The sequence below is a fragment of the Ipomoea nil genome, unplaced genomic scaffold (genome assembly GCF_001879475.1).
Source record: "Ipomoea nil cultivar Tokyo-kokei standard unplaced genomic scaffold, Asagao_1.1 scaffold0164, whole genome shotgun sequence".
Lineage (NCBI taxonomy): Eukaryota > Viridiplantae > Streptophyta > Magnoliopsida > Solanales > Convolvulaceae > Ipomoea > Ipomoea nil.
In genome coordinates, this window is record NW_017616592.1 from 445,232 (window position 1) to 471,059 (window position 25,828).

Sequence of the window (25,828 nt, forward strand, 5' to 3'; positions counted from 1 at the left end):
TAAAATTCAAAAAGCTACTCCAAGCAACTTTTTCAATTAGCTTTTTGAGAAAAAGAAATTATACCAAACAGCTATCAGTTAACAGTTAATTTACCAAACACTTTTCTACAATTGTCTAATGTTATCAACTATTTATACCCTTTAATTAACACAATCAGCTAACAGCAAACAGTTATTAGCTAACAGCCATTTTACCAAACAGGGCCTACGATAACCAGAAATTCTTAGAGGCCACGATTCCTCAGCTCTTTTGAGACCTGGTCACTTGAGAGAGATCAGAAAACTTTGAAGCCAATTTCCCGTCGATCGAGTTTCTTTCCGTGCAAGTATAGATAGTCGATCCTCCATTAACACCACACCACTGAGCAATACAGACAATGGCAAATGCAGCGGCGCCGTGGGTGGATCTTCCGCGGGAGTTAACGGCAAACATTCTGCAGAGGCTGAGTGTGGAGGATATTTTCCAGAGCGCACAGGTGTGTACTGCTTGGTGGAGGCTATGGCAAGACCCATCCATGTGGCGCTATGTGGACTTCTGGAATATAGTTATTGCTAAAGAACAGGACTGGGATAAAATTTGCAGAGAAGTTGTGAACCGCAGTGAGGGGCAACTTATTTCCATCAAACTAGGCTACTTTGCTACTGATGATCTGCTCTTCTACATTGCTCAGAGGTATATATATATATATATATATATATATATATATATATATATATATATATATATATATATGCGTTTTATATTTTCCAGTTTTATGCTGTACGTTCTTCTTTTGGTTGTTTGATTAGGGTAATAAATTTATATATATTAACATCATATGAGAACATTTCCTATATGGAAGCTGGTCCATGGAAAATTATCACTTGTGGGAAACAAATTATTATATCTTTCTTGTTTCTTTTAATCCCTTGCTCTTAATTAGTACGTATTCCTTAATCTTAGTACGTATGTGCTTTTGTTGTTGTTATACAGAGCAAAACAGCTGAGACATCTTGGTATTTGGTCCAGACATGTTTCTGATGAAGGTTTTAGTAAAGCCGTTAATGAGTCTCCACTGTTGGAAGAGCTACAACTTGAATACACTTTCATTTCTAAACAAGGAATTGAAGCTGCTGGACAGTCTTGCCCTTTCCTCAACTCATTTTCCTTTATCAAGAAGGTAAGTGGATTCCTAAACGAACCATATGATGAGGAGGCTGTTGCCATTGCAGAAAACATGCATGGGTTGAAACACCTTACACTTTATGGAAATCAAATGACAGATAAAGGCGTGGAGGCCATCCTTGATGCTTGTACTCTCCTTCAATCTCTCAACTTAGACCACTGTGATCATGTTAGCCTTGAAGGGGAATTGGGGAAGATATGCTCTCAACAGATTAAGGACCTGAACCACCTTCAAAATCCTTGTGCTTTTTTTCACGATCCTTATTGGAGCACTGTGCTAGCTTGTATACTCGGACTGTGAGCACTATATATACTTCAATTTCCTGCTCTACAATCTCAATTTGTCTTCTTTTTTGGACTCATCATCAGGATTTATTGTTCTTAATTTTACGTCTTAAATTGTGCGTCTTGGTACATTATTTATTAAGATATGGAGTGTTGTTTGCATCTTACCCACATTTCACATTATATTCCTCATCTGTCTTAACTGATTACAATATCAATACCAATATGCATAATGAATGGCTGAACCTGAACTAGTATGTCAAAAATATATACGCTTTGTGCAACAAATACTTAGTACATAAAGCCCTCAAAACAAGCTTAGCATAACATCTCCAATCGTTATACCGTGCACCAAGGCGCACATAGCACTGTGTGATCCGCGCCTCCCAAAACGACATCGTTTTGTTAAGTTGTTAAAAAAAATCATCTGTTCCGAATGCACATAAATTCATAACAGAATACACATAATCTAACATAATACATAATACACATAAACTCATAACACAATATACATAAACTTTTAATTGAATACGCATGGGTTTGGTTAACATAATACACAAACTCTTAACTGAATACAGATAAACTCATAACACAATACACATAAAATTTTAACTGAATACACATAATGAGGTTTGGTCTGTTCGGAGGGACGGAGTGATGTTAATATGACATCAGCATGAAACGCACGCGTTTTGTGCCTGGGCTCACATTACTATGTGCGTCGTGGCGCACGATATAAATTGCCTAACATCTCACCCTGCGAAAAAAAAAAGGTCGAGCTTTAAATTTTAAGGTCTGTTAGAATGGTGGGCTTTTTAGCCCGTCTTATCAAATGGCGGACTTTAGCTTGCCAAGGCTTGTCTAATTCATTTCACCTTTTAGACTCAATACTACTTAGATTACAAGCAAAATCAACACCAAACTTCACAACAAAAATACTTGGTATATAGAATGTAGTCACTATTTAAAAAAGTGTATGCACAAAATACGTGAGAAATAATTTAACTCGAAGGTTAATATCAATTCAATAAAACAAATTAAAAAAAAAAAACACACACAGAATCAAGTACTACACTCATTCTTACTAATTCAAAAAATATAAACTTGAAAATGAACATGTGTAAAATGGATGTGGAAATTATTAATGAAACTAAACACGTTACAATATCAATATCCGGACTACCTGCAGAGTTATTTTTGTTACTATCAAGGTGATGGATTGTTTTTTTTTTTTTTTTTAATGTTTTGATTTTTAAAATTTTAAATAATTATTTAATTTAAAGGGAAAATTGTAAAAAATGTCCCTCTATAATATGGCAATTATCAATGTCACTCCTGAATTATGAGTGGTGTAAATATTGCCCTGCAATTATCAAAACAGTGCACATATAACTCCTCCCGTAACGGACCGTTAGTGTACACCGTTAAGTCGGGGTAAATATGCAATTTAGTTGTTTTTTCCTTTTCCTTTTTTTTTTTTATATATATATTTTCCCTTTGTTTTTTCCTTTTTCTTTCTCGGCCTCAACAAACAATAGTCTGGCAGCGAGCAGCGATGAAGGTGGACTCGATTGGTGGCGTCCAGTAACGGCGGCGACGGACGAGCTCCGGCGAGACCCTCCCTCGATTCGAAGTACTAGCGATGGACATCGAAAACAAGTCCAGCGACGTTCTCTGTTTCTAGCGTGAACGACAGCTACGACGACACCAAACTCGGACCTTGGTTCGTCTTCTTCTAGCGTGAACAAGACGAGGCAGCACGAGTGCACGACAAAGGGAAAATATAAAAAGAAAAAGGAAAAAACAACTAAATTACATATTTACCCGACTTAACAGTGTATACTAACGATCCGTTACGGGAGGGACTATATGTGCACCGTTTTGATAATTAAGGGGCAACATTTACACCACTCATAATTCAGGGGTGACATTGATGTTGGGCGTCGGCCGGGTTGGCCGAGTTCAGCCCCTGCTCGATTCGAGACGTGGCGCTGTGGCTTACCATGGAGAGATGTGGTTAAATGGTTAATGTCCACCTACTTATCACCAATTGGTTTTAAGTAGGATACGGAAACCAGGTACCATAGAACTCTGTGGTCAAGCATGCTTGACTTCCGGCAATCCCGGGATGGGTGACCCCCTGGGAAGTAAGCATAGTGCAGCGCTGAGATCCAACAATTGGTATCAGAGCCGAGGTCACGGGTTCGGATCGATGGCGAGGCGAAAGCCGAGCCCAATCCCAGGTGGGATGTGGGCGTAGGTCGGGCCAAGCCCGAGTCAAGCATGCTGCGCGACTGGGCTTGGTGATCAAAGGTTGCGGCAGGTGCTGGGAGGGGGATTGTTGGGCGTCGGCCGGGTTGGCCGAGTTCAGCCCCTGCTCGATTCGAGACGTGGCGCTGGGGTTAAATGGTTAATGTCCACCTACTTATCACCAATTGGTTTTAAGTAGGATATGGCAACCAGGTACCATAGAACTCTGTGGTTAAGCGTGCTTGACTTCCGGCAATCCCGGGTGGGTGGCCCCCTGGGAAGTAAGCATAGTGCAGCGCTGAGATCCAACAATTGATAATTGGCATATTATAGAGGGGCATTTTTATAATTTTACCTAATTTAAATTTATTAAAATAATATTTCTAATTTTAATACCTAATTTTTTGTGTAACTAAGTTTGTTATTCAACATTGATATATATTTGTGAGATTAACTATTGGTAATTTGGACGGCAGAGAATACTAACTGGACTCATATGACTCTATATATATGTGTGTTATGCATATTGATAAGTGCTTATTTGTCTATATTTTTCACCCTTTTCACTAAGCTATTTTGCATATAGATCATTTCAAATTCAATGAGATTAGGTCTAAATTGTGTTATTTTGCAAGGAGTTTGGTTTGAAAAGCTTTGGAAGCAAAAATGAGTAGTTTCATGCACTTTGGTGGTCATTGGAGTCAAAAGAAGCGTTTTGGATGGATTGGGAGTCAATGGGATTCAAGGAGAAGCTAAGAGGATGGAAAAAACACTTCCAAGTGAGCCTAAAAGTGGTGCTTTCAATGGTCTTGGTCATTTGGGCAAACCAAAGCAAAAGAGGAGCAAGCGATCATGCAATTGCAATTTCCAACCTGCATGTCAACGTCATAGTCTTTGGACCATATCGTGAGCTACAAATATCCAAATTATGTTATTCGTATCCCATTGGAAAGAAGACTCAAAGGTCTACAACTCATATTCAGACATCAAAGCCTAAAAAGGAAGCCCCAATGGTCAAAATCATCCTTGAAGTTGAAGTTCCAAACTTACAGATTTCGCCCAAAACTGTCCACTGTTTGGTAATTTGACCATATATCGGCCTAAGAATGTCCAAATGAAGTGATTCTTACGCCATTTGAAATAAGACTCGAAAGGCTACAACTTTCATGAAGACATCAAAGCCTAGTTCTAAAGGAAACAGGGTCAAAATCAGCCTACAAACTGATATTATGTTGCAGAGAGCCACTCGACGCGTCGAGAATTGGCAGTGAGGTCACAATTACAGTCTGTAAATGCTCGACACGTCGAGAATTACTCTCGACACGTCGAGCCCCCCGCCTTTGCTCCTTTTTAGCTGATTTTTCACTCGTTTTTACTCGTTTTTTAACTCCATTCAAACCCTAACTATTTTCTACCCTTTCATTTCATATTTTAGTGTTAAGATTAGGTGTAGATTTAGGTTCTTTATCATATTTCAAGCTTGTATTGAATGATCTACACTTGGATTTCAAGATTCTACCATCATTTCAATAGATAATCTTTTTTTTCCCTTTTATCTCTTTATCTTGCAATGTTTATGCTTTACACTTGTGTTTTTGTGTTCTTTATGCTATTTAATCATGAGTAGTTAGTTTATGGACTTGAGTTAGGGTTGTATTTTCTATCTTGATACTTGATTTGTGATTATTGCAAAAAGGGAAGAACTCTAACCTAGGGGTTCTTGAGTTGATGAATTGGAAGGATTTGTGTTTGTATATTGTTAATGCTTGGTGTACACATTCATTAGCATGTTTTGGAGGATTCTTGGCCTCAATGAGAGTTGGGTTAAGATTCCAAGCCACTCCTTGCATAAACCTGATTTTTCCTATGAAAGGAGGAAATTGGGGATTTTAGATGCTTTGTGTTCTTGAAGAACTTAGAGTTGATTCACCACGAGAGTGGGGCAATTCCTTGTTCTAATCCTTGTTAATTTGCTCACATGAGTGACTTATAGATTAGGATTCCTACGTGCATCCTCTCAAACCCTTGGTTGTGTGATTTTCCTCAATCCTTAGGTTGTGCTATGCATCTAGACGATAATGCTCCCTAGCTTGAGTCCGATTTCTTTATTTTGTGTTTATATATTGTTAATTTGTGTTCGTGTTATTTTGTTTAGTTACCGTATCCTTGAAACTTCTTATTTCCTTAGCTTCTTGTTGATTTCCTTATGCTAGTGCCTAGTTTATTACGATTGCATATTGCGTGTCATAACCCCAATCCCCTGAGGACGACATAACATACCCGAGCTCACATCTTATTTTTGCTACACATCACATATGTATCACATAATCTATAAGTCATGAATGGTTGGATAGAAGATTTTTTAAGTGAGTTAATTCCAGCAATGGTCTCCCGAGTATGATGATTTTCCCGATTTGGTCCTAGACTTTTAATTTGGACAATTTAACCCCCGTCTATTAAATTTTTTCCAATTGAGGTCCTTCCGTCAATTGTTGGTTAAGTGAGCGTCAATTTCAGGGGCAAATGGGTACTTTTACTTACTAAACGTATTTCTCCTCTTCATTCCACCATATATACATGCTTTGAGCAACACATACTTGTACATAAAGCCCTCAAAATAAGCTTAGCATAACATTTCACCCTGAAGAAAAAAAAAAAGACGAGTCGAGCTTTGAATTTTATGACCTGTTAACATTGTGGTCTTTTCAGCCTGTCTTATCTAGGGTCGGTGCCAGGATTAAATAGTGCGAGGGGCAATTATGATTTAAGAGTAAATAATTAAATTTAAATACATTAATACTCGTTTAACATATTTTAACTTAGATTACATTATTTTATTACAAATCTACTAAAACTGAGTAGCAGACTAATATTTTATTCTCAGTACTGTGCCTGTTTCAAATTAATATCTATCTTATATATCTTTTTCATTGTTTATATAATCACCTCCTTCTTTGACGGAGATTGAAGCCACAATTAATGCAGTTATTCATAGAATGCTGTTTGACGAGAAATGAAAATACACAATACAATAATTCATCAAGGCATGGTTCACGGAAAATAACTTCCAAGGAAAATGTTTTCCTGAAATTTGAGGAAAACAAGAGTTTTCTATGTTTGGTGTAGCAGACTAATATTTTATTCTCAGTACTGTGCATGTTCATCATGATATATACATACATGCATACATACATACATACATATATATATATATATATATATATAATCACCGTATGCTTTAGCTAATCTTTATTAATTCTCTGTTTCAAATTGATATCTATCTTATATATCTTTTTCATTGTTTATATAATCACCTCATTCTTTGACGTGGGAGATTGAAGCCACAATTAATGCAGTTATTCATAGAATGCCGCTTGACGAGAAATGAAAATACACAATACAATAATTCATCAAGGGTATGTTTGGTTCACGGAAAATAACTTTCAAGGAAAATGTATTCCTGAAATTTGAGGAAAACAAGAGTTTTCTATGTTTAGTTAATGGAAATTATTTTTCAATGGAAAACTAATTCATCATATTTGAGGAAAACAAAATTTGAGCTTGGACCTGCTATTTTGTTTTCCAGGGAGGTGAGAAAAAAGATTGAGCTGGCCGGACTAGATTACCCTCATGCTTCTTTTTTGATTACATACATATAAATAGCAAACAATGGACATATGGGTCTTTATACACATTATTCCTTACAATCACAAATCCAACTAAACAATGGAATCAATATTTTCAGTAACTTCTTTTTCACCAACCAAACAATGGAATTTATATTCCTAGTAACTACTTTTCCCGTGGAATTTCAATTTTATTTCCTTTCAAATATTTTCCGTGAACCAAACGAGTCCCAAAAGATTCAAAACTTCAAAGATATATGAAAAAATATAATGACCAGATTACTCATTGAAAAAGATAGGAATAAGGGTCAAATAGGCCATCAAACCACACACGATAATGGAAATAGGCCACTGAACTCAAAAAAGTTACAATTGAGTCCCTAAACTAACCCATTTCAAGCAATTTGTTCAATTTGCAGGTTTTCCCCTTTCTAACAGGTCACCCAATTTAAAAATTTTTTAAAATTGTTTTTTTAAAAAAAAAATTAATTAAAATAAACTAAAATTTAAGAAAAAAAATAATCGTCTTCACCGGAGATGAAGGTCCCTTCTTCGTCTCTGGCCGATACCTTCGTCTCCATGGCCAGAGACGAAGAGTCTCTTTGTCTCCATGGCCAGAGACGAAGAGTCTCTTTGTCTCCATGGTCGGAAACGAAGAGTCTCTTCGTCTCTGGCTATGGAGACGAAGATACCTTCTTCGTCTCCGGTGGAGGCATGTTTTTTTTTTTAAATAAATAATTTTAGTTTATTTTAATTAATTTTTAAAAAAAATATTTTAAATTGGGTGACTTGTTAGAAAGGGGGAAAATCTGTAAATTGGACAAATTGCTCGAAATAGGTTAGTTTAGGTACTCAATTGTAGCTTTTTTTGAGTTCAGTGGCCTAATTGCATTATTGTGTGCGGTTCGATGACCTATTTGACCCTTATTCCAAAAAGATAAGAATTGATATTGTGAAAGCCTAGAAAATTGGAAACTTAGTCTGCAAGATTGATTAGGAGGGGCCAAAAATTAAGTATTATACTAAAAAAAAAAAAAAAAAAAAAAAAAAAAAAAAAAAATTGGAGGGGGAAGGGGCCCCTGCACCATGCAGGTGGCTCCGCCTAGGGTTGTGCATCAGACGGTTCGGGCGGGTTCGGTTTTCGGGAATGGGAATCGGATCGGTTTTCGGATTACAGCTATTAAACCCTATCCGTGTATTTTCTAAGTGTAAACTTATCGGATATATAAATCTCGGATTTCGAACGGTTTGCATCGGATTACGGACTAAATCGGATATGTATTAAAAATTCTTAAAAACTACAAATTAACTACTGAATAAGTAAATCAACACTAAATAAGTTGTAACTTGTTAACTTCTAAGTAGTAAGTATTAACTACTACTAGTAGTTAACAATTTACAACTTCAAAATCACAAGTTCACAAATCACAACTAAAAAGTTAGCCCTATTCGGCCATGCCTAATGCCCCTATAAGGCTAACAGCTAACAAGTAACTTGTTACAAGTTAATGAAGCTAACAACTTTACAGCTTACAACTTACAAGTTACAATTCAAAAATAAAAAACAGTTTATAGATTCAAATTCTCAAAAAATAAGCTGTTAAGGCACCATTCAAAAACCAAATGCAGCAACAGCAACTCAGGCACTCAGCATTCCTCATCTTCCTGCTTAAGGTGCAAATTTAAATAGAAAATAACAAAAAGAAAAAAACTGAAAAGAATAACAGTTTAACATTTTATGCTCAAAAATCCAAAATAGGCTCAGATTGCTGTTGTTTCATATCATTAAGATTTGAGGGAAATTGCTTCTAAAGTTTTGGAACTAAATCCAAAATTTGAGCAACATACCAACCCCAAGTCCTTTGATTCAGACAAAGGTGGAAGCATAATCATAGCCCATACTACTGCACATACTTGTCAAGCTGTAACCTGATGTTCAAATGTTCAATCAAGTGGAACTGTGGCAGGGGCTGAGGCACTAAAATGCACTTACATAATTGAATTCATAAGCCATAAATAAAAACAGAATGGTAATCTAATTTTCTAAGAGAACACAATAACAACTAAATATAAAACTGAGAGCAGAATGAATGAACATTACTGCAATGGTTGGTAGGGAAGTTCCAGCAGTCCTAACTCCAGTTGGCAACTCTGCAAATAAAAAACACATATTAATTATCATACAAAAAAAAATACATAATAATAAGTATCATAAAATAAATACATAATAATGAAAGTATTTAAGTAAACTACTATTACATTTCTCAAGCCTTTCACAATCATCAATATTTTCTTCAATTTGAATAGGTTGATTTGGTAATCTCAACCAATCATGTGTACAAATTAAAGCTTCCACAATCTTAGGAGTTAAGGAACTCCTAAATGGATCCAACACTCTACCACTGGTTGAAAAAGCACTTTCAGAAGCCACAGTGGATATTTGAACTGCAAGAATATCCCTTGCCATTTTAGAGAAAATTGGCAGTCTTTCAGAGTTCACCTTCCACCATTTTAGAATATCAAAATCAACCTTATCTTCCACAATGGCCTCACTCAAATATATTTGCAGGTCAGTCTGTTTAAGGCTTCCACCACTCTCCATCCTTTGCCTTTTCAATTGAGATTTCAACTTACCTTGTGGCCTACCAACAGTTACAGCACTAGGCTGCACACTCACAGAGACAGTTTGAGAAGGTTGGGCAACAGCAGTTGGTTCAGTGTTCACATCCACAGAGTAAGTGGCAGCATAATCATTGTACAGCTCAAGAAGTGCAGATTGGACTTTCTCAAAACAGGCTTTGCCTTTATCATCACCATAAAGTTGAGTTAACTGGGCAGGCATGTACTCAACCTTATCTCTAGGATCCAAAATAGTGCCAAAGAAGATCACACAGTTCATTTTTTCAGGGTCCCCCCAATATTTCAGAAACTTAGTTTTCATTTGGGTGTCCATTACCTGTAAAAAAGCAAATAATTAACATTAGTTAATATACAGATTTGTTAAACAGTAAACATTTCAGTTAAGGAATGGAATTTACCTTTTCAGATCCAGATTCACCACCAGTCATGTCATCTAACATAAAGAGAACCAGAAATTCTCACAGTCATGTCATAGAAAGTTTTTAGCAGAGTTACCAAACTATTCACATCAAACCAATCCATAAAAGTAGGCACAGAGGTACCAAGGTCATCAGAAAATGAGGGATCATTTCCCAAATAGGCATCAAAGACTGCCTGGTACTGGATTGCAGTGTTCAACATCATATATGTGTTATTCCATCTTGTAGGAACATCCAACTGCAAAGCTGATTTGGCTTCCACCTCAATAAGTTCAGCAAGATCTCTAAATTTTTTTAGCCTTGCAGGGGAGTTCCTAACCCATCTAACTGCTTCCCTAACCCTCTAAACTGAAGTATCAAAAAACTTCAACCCATCTTGCACCACCAGATTCAGAATGTGGGCTATACACCTCATGTGCATGTACTTAGACCTTACAGAAGTGGTACCCCAAGACATCAACTTACTCTTAAAAAATCCCATGGCAGTATCATTGGAAGAGGCATTGTCAACTGTGACAGTAAAAACATTCTTAATACCCCACTCAACCAGACAAGTCTCCAAGGCCTTGGCTATATACTCTCCCCTATGAGATGAAACAGGGACAAAGGCTATGATTTTTTTGTTGAGCTTCCACTGATCATCAATGAAATGTGCAGTAATGCACATGTAGTTTATCCTCTGTACAGAGGTCCATGTGTCAGTGGTTAAGCTGACTCTTTGGGAGCAACCCTTAAAATTTTGTTTAAGGACTGATCTCTCATCTAGGTATCTTTGGAAAATATCCCTTGAAATTGTCCACCTAGAAGGGATTTGGAACCTTGGGCAGGCAACTAGAATAAATCTCCTAAACCCTATCCCATCAACAAACCTAAAGGGCAACTCATCTATTATAATCATCTCACACAAAGCCCTCCTAATGGCTTCCTGATTAAACACCCATGTGCCTAATTCCCCCCATTACCCCTTCAGAACCCCCTGGTGCAGAGGATTAGACAACATTGAAAGTCAGAAGTGACTGCCTTGTATCCTTCGAGTGAGGATTTTTAAGACAGGCCACCATATGATTTCTTAAAGATGAAGTGCCATGTTTTTTTGGCTGACAACAAAAGATCTTAGAACAATATATGCACCTCCCCTCAATCAGATTGTCCTCTTTATCATGTATCTTTACAAAGTGCTCCCACACCCTGGATCTGGACTCAACCTCTTTTCTCTTTTTCTTTGGAACAACAGGAGTCACCTGAGGCTGCTGAGGTATCTCAGTACCTTGAGGTTGTCCTTGTCCCTCCTGAGTTGAAGGTTGTGGTCCAGAACTAGGTTGACGGATGCTCTCCATCTAAAAAGATGGGCATCAAGTCATCAACATTCAGATTTCAAACAATTGTTTGTCATACAGAATAACAGATCAAGCATTCAAGCATACAAACAATTGAAAGAAATCCAGATTCAGACACTTCTTTGTGTCATCATCTATCAAGATTTCATAATATTACATTTACATATTTACATTATGCACAAATAGTTAAAGAACATTTAAGGGTCATACATCCATAAACATATTCACAAAGAAATCCAGATTCAGAAACTTTATCCAGTTCATCATTATCTGGATTTCAGTTAAGGGCTTCCACCATTTCACATTTAAGCCTTTAACTATTTAAGGGACATCACAATTCAGATTCAACCATAATATATCAGAATATAACACATAAATCACAAATATAGAACTAGGGTTTGGGTTTAAAACAGCTTCCACCAAAATACATCAGAATATAACACAAAAATCACAAATATAGAACTAGGGTTTGGGTTTAAAACAGCTTCCACCAAAATACATTAGAATATAACACATAAATCACAAATATAGAACTAGGGTTTGGGTTTAAAACAGCTTTCACCAAAATACATCAGAATATAACACATAAATCACAAATATAGAACTAGGGTTTGGGTTTAAAACAGCTTTCACCAAAATAGATCACACTATAACACATATATCATCATATAACACAAATAGATCAAAATACAGTGAATAATCATAAATATAAAAACTAGGGTTAGCGATTTACTTGTTTTCCCCAAATACTCCCCGGAGAACAAGGGTCTCTAACCAGTAATCACCAGAGAGAAGGGCTTCCACCACTCTAAGTCTCCAACGGCCACCGGAGAATCAGACACAGCCAGACAGTGCACAAGTCTCAACGACTCAACGAGTAAGTGAGTCACTAAGATTAGAGAAGAAGAGAGGACTCTGAGAGACTGAGATTCTGAGAGTATGAGAGATTGAGAGTATGAGTCACAGTCTCACACTCTCACAGAGAGAATCGGAGATTCGGAGTAGAGAGAAGTCAGAGAGAATGAGAGATTGAGAGAATTAGGGTGAAGGGTCTCAGCAAACCCTAGGAAAGATCGGATAGTTCGGGCGGGTCGGATGCGTTTTTTGCCTACCCTATCCGAACCACGTAATCCGGCGTCGTTTCACTTGGCGGATCGGACTTGTGATGTCGGATTCGGCTCGGGTTCGGATGGGTTGCAAGTTGCAACGGGTATCGGGTCGGGCGGTTTTTTCGGGTAGGGTCGATTTTGCACAGCCCTAGCTCCGCTCCTAGTCTTATCAAATGACAGGCTTTAGCTTGGCCGAGGCCTACCTAGTGTGTGTATTTTTTACTAATATTCATGTCTATATAAAAAAAAAATGTATGTTAAGTTATTTATGTATATTATATTAAAAATGTACTAGTAATTAGAACATTATATAAATAATTTGTTATTTATTTATGGATTAATTCATTATGGATTAGGGCTTATTACATTATTAGTTATTAACTTATTATTGTGTTTAACAATTTACAAATGTATTAATGTAATTGTTGGTCCCGAAAGGGTGGTGAGAAGTCTAGAGGGGGGGTGAATAGACTTCTCTAACTTTTCAAACTTTCTTCGAAAACACACAAAGCAAATAACACTTTGGTAATTTCAACTCTAAGTAACAAGCATCAACAAGATAAACAACTTAGAGTGTGCAGCGGAATAGGTAGCGGTAAAGTGTTATGCTTAATAGTGCGGTGCTCAAAGATAGATTCTAAACATGCAACACGTTAGAAACACTTGATATGGTTCAAGGATGATGTACGCAAAGTTTGGCTTGCATGCAAACGTGGGAACTATCAAACCCAGACCAGATAAAGATATGCGACAAATCGTAATCGGGTTAGTTCACAGTTAGAATAATCATGCACAAAATATATGAGCAGTAAGTAAATAGAGAGAGAGAGAGAGAGAGATTTATAGTGGTTCAGAGATGGTGTAATCCTCCTAGTCCACTCTTCTCCTTTCACTTCAAGGAGGAAATTCACTATTCTTCGATCACCCAGATACAATAGTGAATAAGTGTCCACCGACACTTCTCCGAGTGCTTCGCACAAAGCTACACTCCTCCAAGGTTTTTCGAAAGCTCCTCTTGTTACTCCGCCTTCCCGAGTACTTCGCACCAGGCTGTACACCTACACCACGAGAACTACGCACAAAGCTACGCTCTCACAGGGTTTTCACAAGCTCCTCTTGTTACTCTGCCCTTTACACCGAGTGCTACGCACAAAGCTACACTCAACCAGGGTTTTTCACTCTCTCTAGTTACTCCGCCATCTTTCTACACTCAGTAGAGAAATCTACAAAGAGATAAAAAATTTCTCTCACTCAGACTTGAATTCTTTCGTATATAGCTCAATATATCACTTGATGATTGATTGGATTTTCTTCGTATTCAGCTTTTTTTTCAAGTGTCTATTTGTCAAATTTCTTGATAAGATCTCTTGTGTACTTGGCTTGATTTATGAAAATTCCTTCTTCAAGTTGCTTGACTTGCAGTCCCAAAAAGTAGTTTAATTCTCCCATCATACTCATCTCGAACCTATTCTGCATGAGCTTAGAAAATTTCTCACATAAAGATTTATCAGTACTTCCAAAGATAATATCATCAACATAAATTTGTATTAATAAAATGTGATTATTTTCTTGAATTCTAAAGAGGGTTTTATCGACTAGACCTTTGGTGAATCCACAACTAATTAAGAACATTGACAAGGTGTCGTACCAAGCTCGCGGAGCATGTTTTAACCCATACAATGCCTTCTTTAATTTGTAGACTTGATCACCAACGTCTTTTACCTCAAAACCGGGTGGTTGTTCGACGTAAACTTCTTCTTCAAGTAAGCCATTAAGAAATGCGCTCTTTACGTCCATTTGATATACGATGAAATTCTTGTGCGCTGCATATGCTAGGAATATTCGGATTGCTTCGAGTCGTGCGACGGGGGCGAATGTCTCATCAAAATCAATGCCTTCTTCTTGTGAGTATCCCTTCGCAACTAATCTTGCTTTATTCCTAACAATGACGCCGTCTTCGTTTGCTTTGTTCCTAAAGACCCATTTAGTGCCAATTACATTTTGGTGCGTTGGTCTTGGAACAAGTTTACATACGTCGTTGCGCTTGAATTGATCTAGTTCCTCTTGCATGGCATCTATCCAACTTGGATCGGCTAAAGCTTCGTCAATATCTTTTGGCTCCAGTTGTGATAGAAAGCATGAGAACATTGCATCTCTTGTTGATACATCTTGTTGTTGGTTCCTAGTAGATGACCGTGTCTTTACTCCGTCCCTCGGATTTCCGATGGCTAAGTCATGTGTGTGACTTCTTGGCCATTTTCGATTTGGTTGGAAACTTGTTGGATTCTCAGAGTTTCCTTCTTGTTGGAATATTTGTTGTGATTCCACTTGTTGTGAATTGTTGACGGGTGCATCTTCGGGTTCATCTACTGGAATTTCTTCCGTTGGAATTCCGGTTGCAATTTCGGTTGTAGGTGTGCGTGATATTTCGGGTATCATATTGGATATTGCCTCAATTTGGTGAGTACTCATATCACTTGATTCTTCTACTTCCTGCAACATATTATCTTCCAACATATCGTTAGAAATAATTAAATCACGATTACCTTCACTATTTTTGCCATTATTGTCGTGATTTTCATCGAACACAACGTGAATCGATTCTTCTACCACCATTGTTGATTTGTTGAATATTTTATACGCCTTGCTGGTGGATGAATATCGCAAGAATGTTCCTTCGTCCGCTCGCTCGTCAAAAGTCTTTAATTGAGACTTTCCATTAACAAGTACAAAACATTTACAACCAAATGTATGAAAATAGGTGAGATTGGGTTTTCTCCCTTTCCATAATTCATATGGTGTTTTGTTATAAGACTTGTGGATTAGACTGCGATTTTGAGTATAGCACGCCGTGTTAATCGCTTCTGCCCAAAATCTTTTTGATAGTCCGGCGGCTGATATCATGACTCGTGCGGCTTCTTTGAGTGTTCTATTTCTTCTTTCAGCTACGCCATTTTGTTGCGGCGTTCGTGCGGCAAATAATTGATGTAAAATTCCTTGTGAATTGCAGTACGATTGAATCACTCTGTTCACGAACTCTGTTCCTTGATCGGTTCGTATTGTTGCAATCTTCATGTCTTTTTCGACTTGTAGTAGCTTCAATAGCTCTGACAACTTTGATAAGACTTCATCCTTTTTCTTGATGAATATTGTCCATGTGTACCTGGAAAAGTCATCAACAACAACTAAAGTATATTTCTTACAACTTATACTTACTGGGTCTACTGGACCAAATAAATCCATGTGCAGTAGACTTAAAGGTCTTGATGTTGACTCTTGAGCTTTGGCTTTAAATGATGTTTTGATTTGTTTTCCTTTCTGGCATGCGTCACATATTTGATCCTTCTTGAACACAATATTGGGTAGTCCTTCGACTAGCTTATTTCTGGCAAGCTTGTTGATAGTTTTGAAATTCAAATGATTTAGCCTTCTGTGTCATTCCCAACTAGCTTCATTCGAATTGTTTACCATCAAGCATACAGAATCTTTTGTTGTACTCCAATCTACAACATACATATTTTTCTTTCTTGATCCAGCGAGTACGACTTCATTCGTAGATTCGTCCTTGACTTGACATTTGCCTTTGTAAAATTCTACGAGATATCCTTTGTCGCAAAATTGGCTTGTACTAAACAAGTTGAATTTTAATCCTTCGACATAAGATACATCATCAATTCGTAGACCATTTTTCACAATTGCGCCGGTTCCTTTTGTCATTCTATATCCATCGTTTCCATCGAAAACTACTTTTGGTCCTTCGATACTTTTGAGCTCAACAAGACTAGCTTTATTGCCGGTCATGTGTCGAGAGCATCCGCTATCGAAATACCAAACTTCCTGCAAGAAAGATTAATTACTTTTAGGTACCCATACTTGTTTGGGTCCTTTTGTGTTAGTAATTTTTGGCATCCAAATCCACCTAGATCCCACTGATCCAAGAGTAGGTGATTTGTAACCATTAAAGACTCTATAATCATAACGCACTTGTGAATAATGCTTTGGTGCGGGTTGGGAAGCAGATGGTTGCTTGATCCTGTGAAAAAGAGCAAATTTGGACTTGGTCTATGGTTTGTCTTCAAGCGACCAATCTTGTTCTGAGGGATATAATCTCCCAGCCCCAATACTCGGAATTCTTCCCATATTCCTATGAGGTTTTATTGCACTAGACTCATTGGCTCTCTTTTGAGATACAAATTTTTGCCTTTTAAAATTTTGTTGCCTATCCGAGATATTAATTTTTGAATTCGGCCTTGCAACATTTTTCTGGGCATTTATTTGATTACCAATTCCTTGTCTCATTGTGCTATACTGACTTTTCACAAATTTTATCACTGGAACTTTATTAATTAAAGTAGTAGTAGAATTAGTCAGTTTCATAGGGGTTTGAGAACATGATGGATCGTAGCCTAGTCCGGCTTTATCTCCAGCGGATTTTTGCATGTTTACCATTTTATCCATTATTTTGGATGAATTTGTAAATGATGCGATTACTTCCCGAAGGTTATGTTCTCGAACCTCTCTAGCTTTAAACTCTTCTTGAAGTCGAACATTTTCGGATTTCAAGTTACTCATTTCATTTAGAGCATTTTGCAATGTTTGTGACATTTCTTCCTTTTCAAGGATTAACATATTATTGCGCTCTTTGATTTGAGTATGAGTGGCCATGACTTTTTGACAATCTTCCATAAGACTTTGAAATGATTCTTAAGTCTCGAAAAAAGTGTCAACTGAACTAAAAGAGCTAGAAGATACCTCTTCGTCAGTTTCACGCGCCATATAGCATTCCTCATGTTCGGATGTCTTGCCCACTAGGCATAGTAGCGCCGTATCTTCTTGTGATGAATCACTCTCGTCGCTAGATGATACTTCGGATTCACTTGCTTCTAACGGATCGCTTATTAGTGCCTTCCGTTTGCCCTTTTTGAATTTCTTCTCTTTGGATTTGTATTCCACCTGTGGAGAAGTATTTGAATTTTTGTCCACCTTGGGGTGTGGACATTCGGTCATAAAATGTCCAGGCTTTCTACAATTGTAACACACATTTGTGTTATCTTCGACCGGTTCCCTTCTTGATCTTCTATTCTCTCGAAAAGAATTTCCTTGTGGTGATCCTTTGTTCTTTCGCATGAACTTCTTGAATTTCCTAACAAACAAGGAAAATTGTTCGTCAGATAAAAAATCATTATTTACTACTGACCTTGATGAGGAAGGTTGTTCGGCCATCAGTGCGGATGTTCGTTCATCACGTTCTTCTTCGACTCGTGTCTTCATTTTAAACTCATACGCCTTAAGATCACTAAAGAGTTTATCCGTAGATAATGTCCTTAGATCTCTATGATCGCGCATAGCGGTCACCTTCATATCCCAATTTGTAGGTAGTCCGTGTAACACTTTGAGCGATATTTCCTTCTGGGTAATTGTCTTTCCCAGATCCGTGATTTCTCCAAGGATTTTGATCAATTGAGCTTCCATGTCGGTGATGCTTTCGTTCGGTAGCATTTTGAAATCTTCGAACCTCTTCATGGAAATGGTTAGTTTGTTATCCTTTTCTTGTTCATCGCCTTCACCGATATCGATAAGTGTATCCCATATTTCTTTTGCTGTGGTGCACTTTCGTATCTTTGGGAATATGGTGTCATCGACCGCTTTGAACAAAATATCTTTGGCAATGTTGTCCAAATTATTTCGTCCTCTATCTTCACTTGTCCACTCCATTTTTGGCTTTGAAATATATTTTGGAGCAACTGGATTTAGTGCGGCGGCGGTGTTAACTTCCATGATTTGGATATGACCATTTGTGATGACTTCCCAGATTTCATCATTTAGAGCAGATAAGTGCACCTGCATCCGAATTTTTCAATCATCAAATTTGTTAAGTGAGAAAAGAAGATTTTGAGCAAGAACCATATCTCTCTTCATCTTGAAGATTTTGAGATCTATCTAGCCGTCAAAATTGACTCAAATAGACAACTGCTCTGATACCACTTGTTGGTCCGAAAGGGTGGTGAGAAGTCTAGAGGGGGGGTGAATAGACTTCTCTAACTTTTCAAACTTTTTTCGAAAACAAACAAGGCAAATAACACTTTGGTAATTTCAACTCTAAGTAACAAGCATCAACAAGATAAACAACTTAGAGTGTGCAGCGGAATAGGTAGCGGTAAAGTGTTATGCTTAATAGTGCGGTGCTCAAAGATAGATTCTAAACATGCAACACGTTAGAAACACTTGATATGGTTCAAGGATGATGTACGCAAAGTTTGGTTTGCATGCAAACGTGGGAACTATCAAACCCAGACAGATAAAGATATGCGACAAATCGTAATCGGGTTAGTTCACAGTTAGAATAAGCATGCACAAAATATATGAGCAGTAAGTAAATAGAGAGAGAGATTTATAGTGGTTCAGACGTGGTGTAATCCTCCTAGTCCACTCTTCTCCTTTCACTTCAAGGAGGAAATTCACTATTCTTCGATCACCCAGATACAATAGTGAATAAGTGTCCACCGACACTTCTCCAAGTGCTTCGCACAAAGCTACACTCCTCCAAGGTTTTTCACAAGCTCCTCTTGTTACTCCGCCTTCCCGAGTACTTCGCACCAATCTGTACTCCTACACCACGAGAACTACGCACAAAGCTACGCTCTCACAGGGTTTTCACAAGCTCCTCTTGTTACTCTGCCCTTTACACCGAGTGCTACGCACAAAGCTACACTCAACCAGGGTTTTTCACTCTCTCTAGTTACTCCGCCCTCTTTCTACACTCAGTAGAGAAATCTACAAAGAGATAAAAATTTTCTCTCACTCAGACTTGAATTCTTTTGTATATAGCTCAATATATCACTTGATGATTGATTGGATTTTCTTCGTATTCAGCTTTTTTTTCAAGTGTCTATTTGTCTTCAAGTCTGCTTGGGCAATTTATAGCCAATGAAAGCCATTTGCCCGTTAATCAACTTTCGATCTCGATCGTCCATTTTGAATTGTAGTTGATCAAAAGATATTGTCAACTTGATCTGAAATATTAGGTAGATGTCATTTCTCCTTTTGTCAGATGATTTGAATAATTTGCCCGTTGCCGTGTCTTGAATTTTGTAGCCTCCAAAATTTGAATAAGTTCGGCGCGGCAATATTGATATTTCTTGTCCTTCATAAATGCTCTGACATGTCAAGTTGATCAAATAATTTATCTGCTGATTCTTGCTTGAGTATAAAATAATTTCTCCGTGAATCAGCCTTCTTCAAGCGTCTCCGGTTCCACCGTAAAAAGTTGATGTTCATATGAAAATATATCAGATATTTTCTCCTTCATGATCCTTGTAAAACAATATATTGGAACCTCTGTAAAAACTTCATAGTTTGTTCATGGTGAGATGCTCTATTTCGATTTTATGCTTGGTCCACCATTCTTTGTGTGTTTCTTCATCTGGTGCATGGCTCTTGTGAGACTTGTGCATTCACCTTGATTAGTCTCCAGTTTGGCCAGTCTCCAAGCTAGTCTCCCAAGCAAGGTAAAAATGTTTCTCTTGAGATTTGAACTTAGGATCATTTGGCATAACTCACACACGTATCATCCAACTCCTCTAACATGGTTTTTGGTAACTTATCCACATCATAATTGTGTTAAGCTATAATCCCGCTTAACTTCTTCAAATAAATTATGATCTTCCAGACTTGTACATGGGTTGCATGATGTGGGTGCACCATACTTTGTAGACTCAAACTGACTCAAATAGAATAAAAATGGGGACTACTTGATTTTTTCAAAAATACATTCGGCTCATCAAAATTTACAATATATTCCTAACAGTAATGTATATATTTAAACGGTTTAAATTATTTCTATATATACTCCGTAATATTTATTATTTTTTATATTTTATTTAAATTAAAAATTTTAAAATTTGATGAGAGCCCACAGTTGGTTTTACGGCCACAGAGTAACTGAGCGGCGGGCCAACATGACCGTAAAATACCAAGTAAAAAGTGAGAGAGGAATTTGACAGAGGAGGAAAATAAATAATTGAAAGGGAAAAATAAAGGAGACACAATATTTTTAACGTGGAAATCGAAAGGTAAAAACCACAGGCTTTTTTGGGCGGTGCTAAACCAAAATTTGACTATATTTTATAAGTAGTCAGTACATGTACAATTTGTGTTTTCTTGAGAGATGTAGATGTAGAGAGATGTAGAGGGATAAAGATGGCGTGTGGGTTGAGCTCTCTCTTCTTGTGTCTGACTAGGGCCTTTTATAGTAGAAGAAATATAAGACATATGGTAATATGATATGTTTATGGTAATCGGATATTTATGGTTGAGTGGAATATTTAATAGGAAATAGAGGAATTTAGGAAATTAAATAAAAAGAGATTTCATGGATATAAAGATATTTAGGTAATGGGAATGATATAAAGTGGAAAATTATATTTAGAAAAGAAGCTAGTTTATATGGGTACGTTAACTTGCCTAATCACGTGATTGTCATATAATTCATTTTTTTCACCTGTAAGAATGATTGATTACCAAGGATGATTGGAGCTGCCAAGACTAGCTAGTCATGATTCGAGTGCGGAGTGCCAAGTGCAAGGCCCGACTAGTTGACTAGTAGTGCTGATTGGGTACCCATGCTAAGTATTCATCCCCCACCATGGCCGACAGGCCTAAGGTCAATCGTTATATCCTACACCACGGCGCACATAGCACTGTGCGCCGCGCGCCTCCCAAAACGACGTCGTTTTGGGGTCGTGTTGGGAGGCGCGGTAGGAAGTTGCTGAGATTATGTGTATTCGTTCACAACGTTATGTGTATTGGTTCATACAGTTATGTGTATTTTTTATACAATTATGTACATTGTTTTTATACAATTATGTACATCCGAATCAGAAAATTTGTGTGTATTATGTTAAGAGTTGATGTGTATTATGTTAAAAGTTTATGTTTATTATGTATTATGTTAGATTATGTGTATTATCTTTTAAAAAGAGTATGTATATTTTGTTATAACATTATGTGTATTCATGTATAACATTATGTGTATTCAAGTATAACATTATGTACATTCTTGAACAGCGAGTTTTTTTTTAAAGAAAAGCCTACTGCCATTCAATGGGGCAGGAAATTTCAAAAAAAAAAATAATTAAAACAACGTCATTTTGCATCTGGGCGCATAGTGCAATGTACGCCGTGGTGTAGGATATAAATTGCCGCCTAAGGTAGGGTGGACCTTGTTACGAGCCAAGTTGTACATGTTCATAACTTCATGCTTGGTGCTTCTTCAAACGCGGGATACATTAAGTAGTAAATGATGCTTGGGTTTTGACCCAATAAAAAAAAATTACATATATTATTGTTAGTTTTAATATGAAAAATTCTTTGTGCGTGTAGTTAAGTGACATGAAGTGATTTTTTCAAATGGGAGGTCATGAGTTGTCATAGGAAATGGTAATAATTCTTTGTGGATATTACATTGTAACTGAATCAGTATTACTAAGAAAATATGAAAAATTCTCTATTTTCAATTAAAAAAAGCTATACAAAGACATGGCTTTTTTTTCCTCTTTTTCTTTTTCTTTTAATTTTCCATTTCTTTAGAAAAACATTAAAAAATAAAATTTCCAATTACCGCGGCCAGAAATATATTTTAACTAAGACAAAATTTTAAAACACTTTAAAATGTTATAAAAATATTTATAATAAAATATGAGACATAATCAAGTAGATTAAAAAAGTTGGAATAGAAAATGAATTATAAACCACATATATCTATTAATATTATATTCATGGGAAAAGGTACAAATAGGCCACTCAACTATTTGAGGGTTAGCAATTAAGCCACCGAACTCGAATAAGCTCCAAATTGATCAATGAACCTGCAAAAAAAGTGCAATTAGCATTTTTAGAAGGTTACTAACAAGTTTGTGATGATTAAGATGCCATGTGTATCTTTTTTATTTTTTAATTTATTATTATTATTATTATCCTACTAAGCATTTGACCCAACAAAAAAAAAAATTAGTGTAATTATTATAATTTGAAAAATTAAAAACTTAAATTTTAATTTAATATATATATATATATATATATATATATATATATATATATATATATATATATATATATATATATATATATATATATATGGGAAAAAATTATTTATTTATTTTTAATTATAGTAATTATTCGGGGACGGGGCGGGGAGAGGTATCCCCGTTCCCGTTCCCTGAAAATTTTTTCCATCCCCGTTCTCGTCGGGTGGGGATCGGGGACGGGACAAATTGTCATTCCTATTTGGCACCGATATCATCCCATTAAATAAATAAATAAATAAATATATATATATATATATATATATATATATATATATATATATATATATGTGTGTGTGTGTGTGTGTGTGTGTGTGTGTGTGTGTGTAATATTTAAATTAAAACTAAAATTTTTAATTTTTTAAATTAAAAATTACACTAATTTAATTTTTTTTTTAGTCAAATGCTTAGTAGGATAATAATAATAATAAACTAAAAAATAAAAAATACACATGGCATCCTAATAATCACAAACTTGTTGGTAAACCTACTAAAAATGTTAATTGCACTTCTTTTGCAGGTTCATGGATCAATTTGAAACTTATTCGAGTTCGGTGGCTTAATTGCTAACCCCCAAATAGTTCAGTCGCCTATTTATACATTTTCCATGTATTCATTAATAAACCACACAATGTGTAAATCTATGAACCAAACACATTCTTATTTTCTTCTCTTCCCTTTCCCAAAAAACTTGGGGTTGCTCATCGAGAATTGTACCGGCGTTTATACATTTCATTTCATTGGTCATAATACTACGATAAACAAAAATTCTTGGAGGCCACGATTCCTCAGCTCTTTTGAGAGAAAACATTAATTTAAAGCCAATTTCCCGTGGATCGAGTTTGTTTCCGTGCTATTATATATAGATAATCGATCCTCCATTAGCACCACACCAGTGACCAATACAGACAATGGCTAATCCAGCAGCGTCGTGGTTGCAACTTCCGCGGGAGTTAACGGCAAACATTCTGCAAAGGCTGAGTGTGGAGGATATTTTCCAGAGCGCACAGGTGTGTACTGCGTGGTGGAGGCTGTGGAAAGACCCTTCCATGTGGCGCTATGTGGACTTGTGGAATCTAGAAGCTGAGCCGGCGGGTAAAGCACGGGACTGGGATAAAATTTGCAGAGAAGTAGTGAATCGCAGTGAGGGGCAACTTATTTCTATCAAACTAGGCAACTTTGCTACTGATGATCTGCTCTTCTACATTGCTCAGAGGTATATATATGTTTCTTGTTTTCTTTTAATCCCTTGCTGTATGTGTTCCTTAATCTTAGTTTTGTTGTTATACAGAGCAAAACAGCTGAGACATCTTGTTATTAGGTCCAGCCATGTTTGTGATGAAGGTTTTAGTAAAGCTGTTAATGAGTTTCCAGTGTTGGAGGAGCTACAACTTGAATACACTAACATTTCTAAACAAGGAATTGAAGCTGCTGGACAGTCTTGCCCTTTCCTCAACTCATTTTCCTTTATCAAGAAGGTAAGTGGATTCCTAAACGGATCATCTGATGAGGAGGCTGTTGCCATTGCAGAAAACATGCATGGCTTGAAACACCTTACACTTGATGGAAATCCTATGACAGATAAAGGCGTGGAGGCCATCCTTGATGCTTGTCCTCTCCTTCAATCTCTCAACTTAGACCACTGTAATTATGTTTGGCTCGGAGGGGAGTTGAGGGACAGATGCTCTCAACAGATTAAGCACCTGAACCACCACATTGACAATCCTGGTGTTTATTTGACCGATCTTTTTATGGACTTCGTTATACGCAACCCAGGTAAATTTAATGAAATGCTCAATAAATCCATCGCTATGTTTAGCGAATTGTGAGCACTATGTATACTTCCATTTCCTGTTTTTTACTCTCAGTTGTCTTCTTTTTGTGGACTCATCAGGATCGTTCTTAATTTTATGTCTTAAATTATACGTTTTGGTTCATTATTTATTAGTGTATCAATATTCATGTCAGAGCCTGATGAACTAGTATATGTCAAAAATATATATGCTTTGGGCAACTCATACTTGTACATAAATCTCTCAAAACAGACTTAGCATAACATCTCACCATGCAAAGAAAGATGGGTTGAGTTTTGAATTTTAAGGCTTTTCAAAATAGTGGGCTTTTTAGCCCGTCTTATCAAATGGCGGACTTTAGTTTGGCAAAGGCTTGCCTAGTGGAATCCAATCGTTATACCCTACACCACGGTGCGCGTAGCACTGTGCACTGCGCGTCTCCCAAAACAATGTCGTTTTGGGAGGCGCGGTAGGAGGTTGCTGTGAGTATGTATATTTGTTCATATAATTATGTACATTTTTTATACAATTATGTACATTTTTTTATACAATCATGTACATCCAAATCAGGAAATTTGTGTATTATGTTAAGAGTTGATGTGTATTATGTTAAAAGTTTATGTTTATTATGTATTATGTTAGATTATTTGTATTATCTTTTAAAAGACAGTATGTATATTTTGTTATACAATTATGTACATTCATGTATAACATTATGTACATTTTTTAACATGAGTTTTTTAAAAGAAAAATTAACTGCCAAACACTGGGACGAGAAATTTTAAAAAATAATAAAAAGTTTGAAACGATGTCATTTTGTATCTGGGCGTACAATGCAACGCGCGCTATGGTGTAGGATATAAATTGCTAGTGGAATCATAAACACGGTTTGATGTAATTCATTTTTGGGATATAAAAATAGGACATTTTTAGAAAGTGTGTAAAGATAGGAAAAGAGAATTCATGAAATGCATGTTTGATGAAGAAAAAATGGACTCCCAAAGTGCATGTTAGTTTTTTTAAGGAAAAATTAGTTGAAAGGTAAAAATATAGGTATATGTGTATATGTATAGTATTGTTGTAATAATGGAAAAATGTAGTAATATACGTATACTTGCTGTT

At 36.6% G+C, this 25,828-nt stretch overlaps 1 protein-coding gene and 1 long non-coding RNA gene across 3 annotated transcripts in view; one reads left to right on the top strand and one right to left on the bottom strand.

Annotated features, from left to right (window-relative positions):
- Window positions 1-219: 219 nt before the first annotated feature.
- LOC109174858 (putative F-box/LRR-repeat protein 23) overlaps window positions 220-25,828 on the top strand; it is a 109,714-nt gene continuing 84,105 nt past the window's right edge. Inside the window, exon 1 of one of the 2 annotated variants that reach the window (XM_019324096.1) lies at window positions 220-673. In XM_019324096.1, coding sequence (XP_019179641.1) covers window positions 378-673 — 296 coding nt within the window. In that variant the 5' untranslated portion in view covers window positions 220-377. Of the gene's footprint in view, window positions 674-23,659; window positions 24,130-25,828 lie in introns of those variants that run through there. The other variant, XM_019324090.1, reaches the window with a different exon arrangement.
- On the bottom strand, window positions 5,530-24,484 carry LOC109174874. Its single transcript, XR_002053190.1, has 3 exons — window positions 24,410-24,484; window positions 10,903-10,914; window positions 5,530-5,540 (listed from the first exon to the last, which is right to left on the bottom strand). It is a non-coding gene; the product is annotated as an uncharacterized LOC109174874 (long non-coding RNA).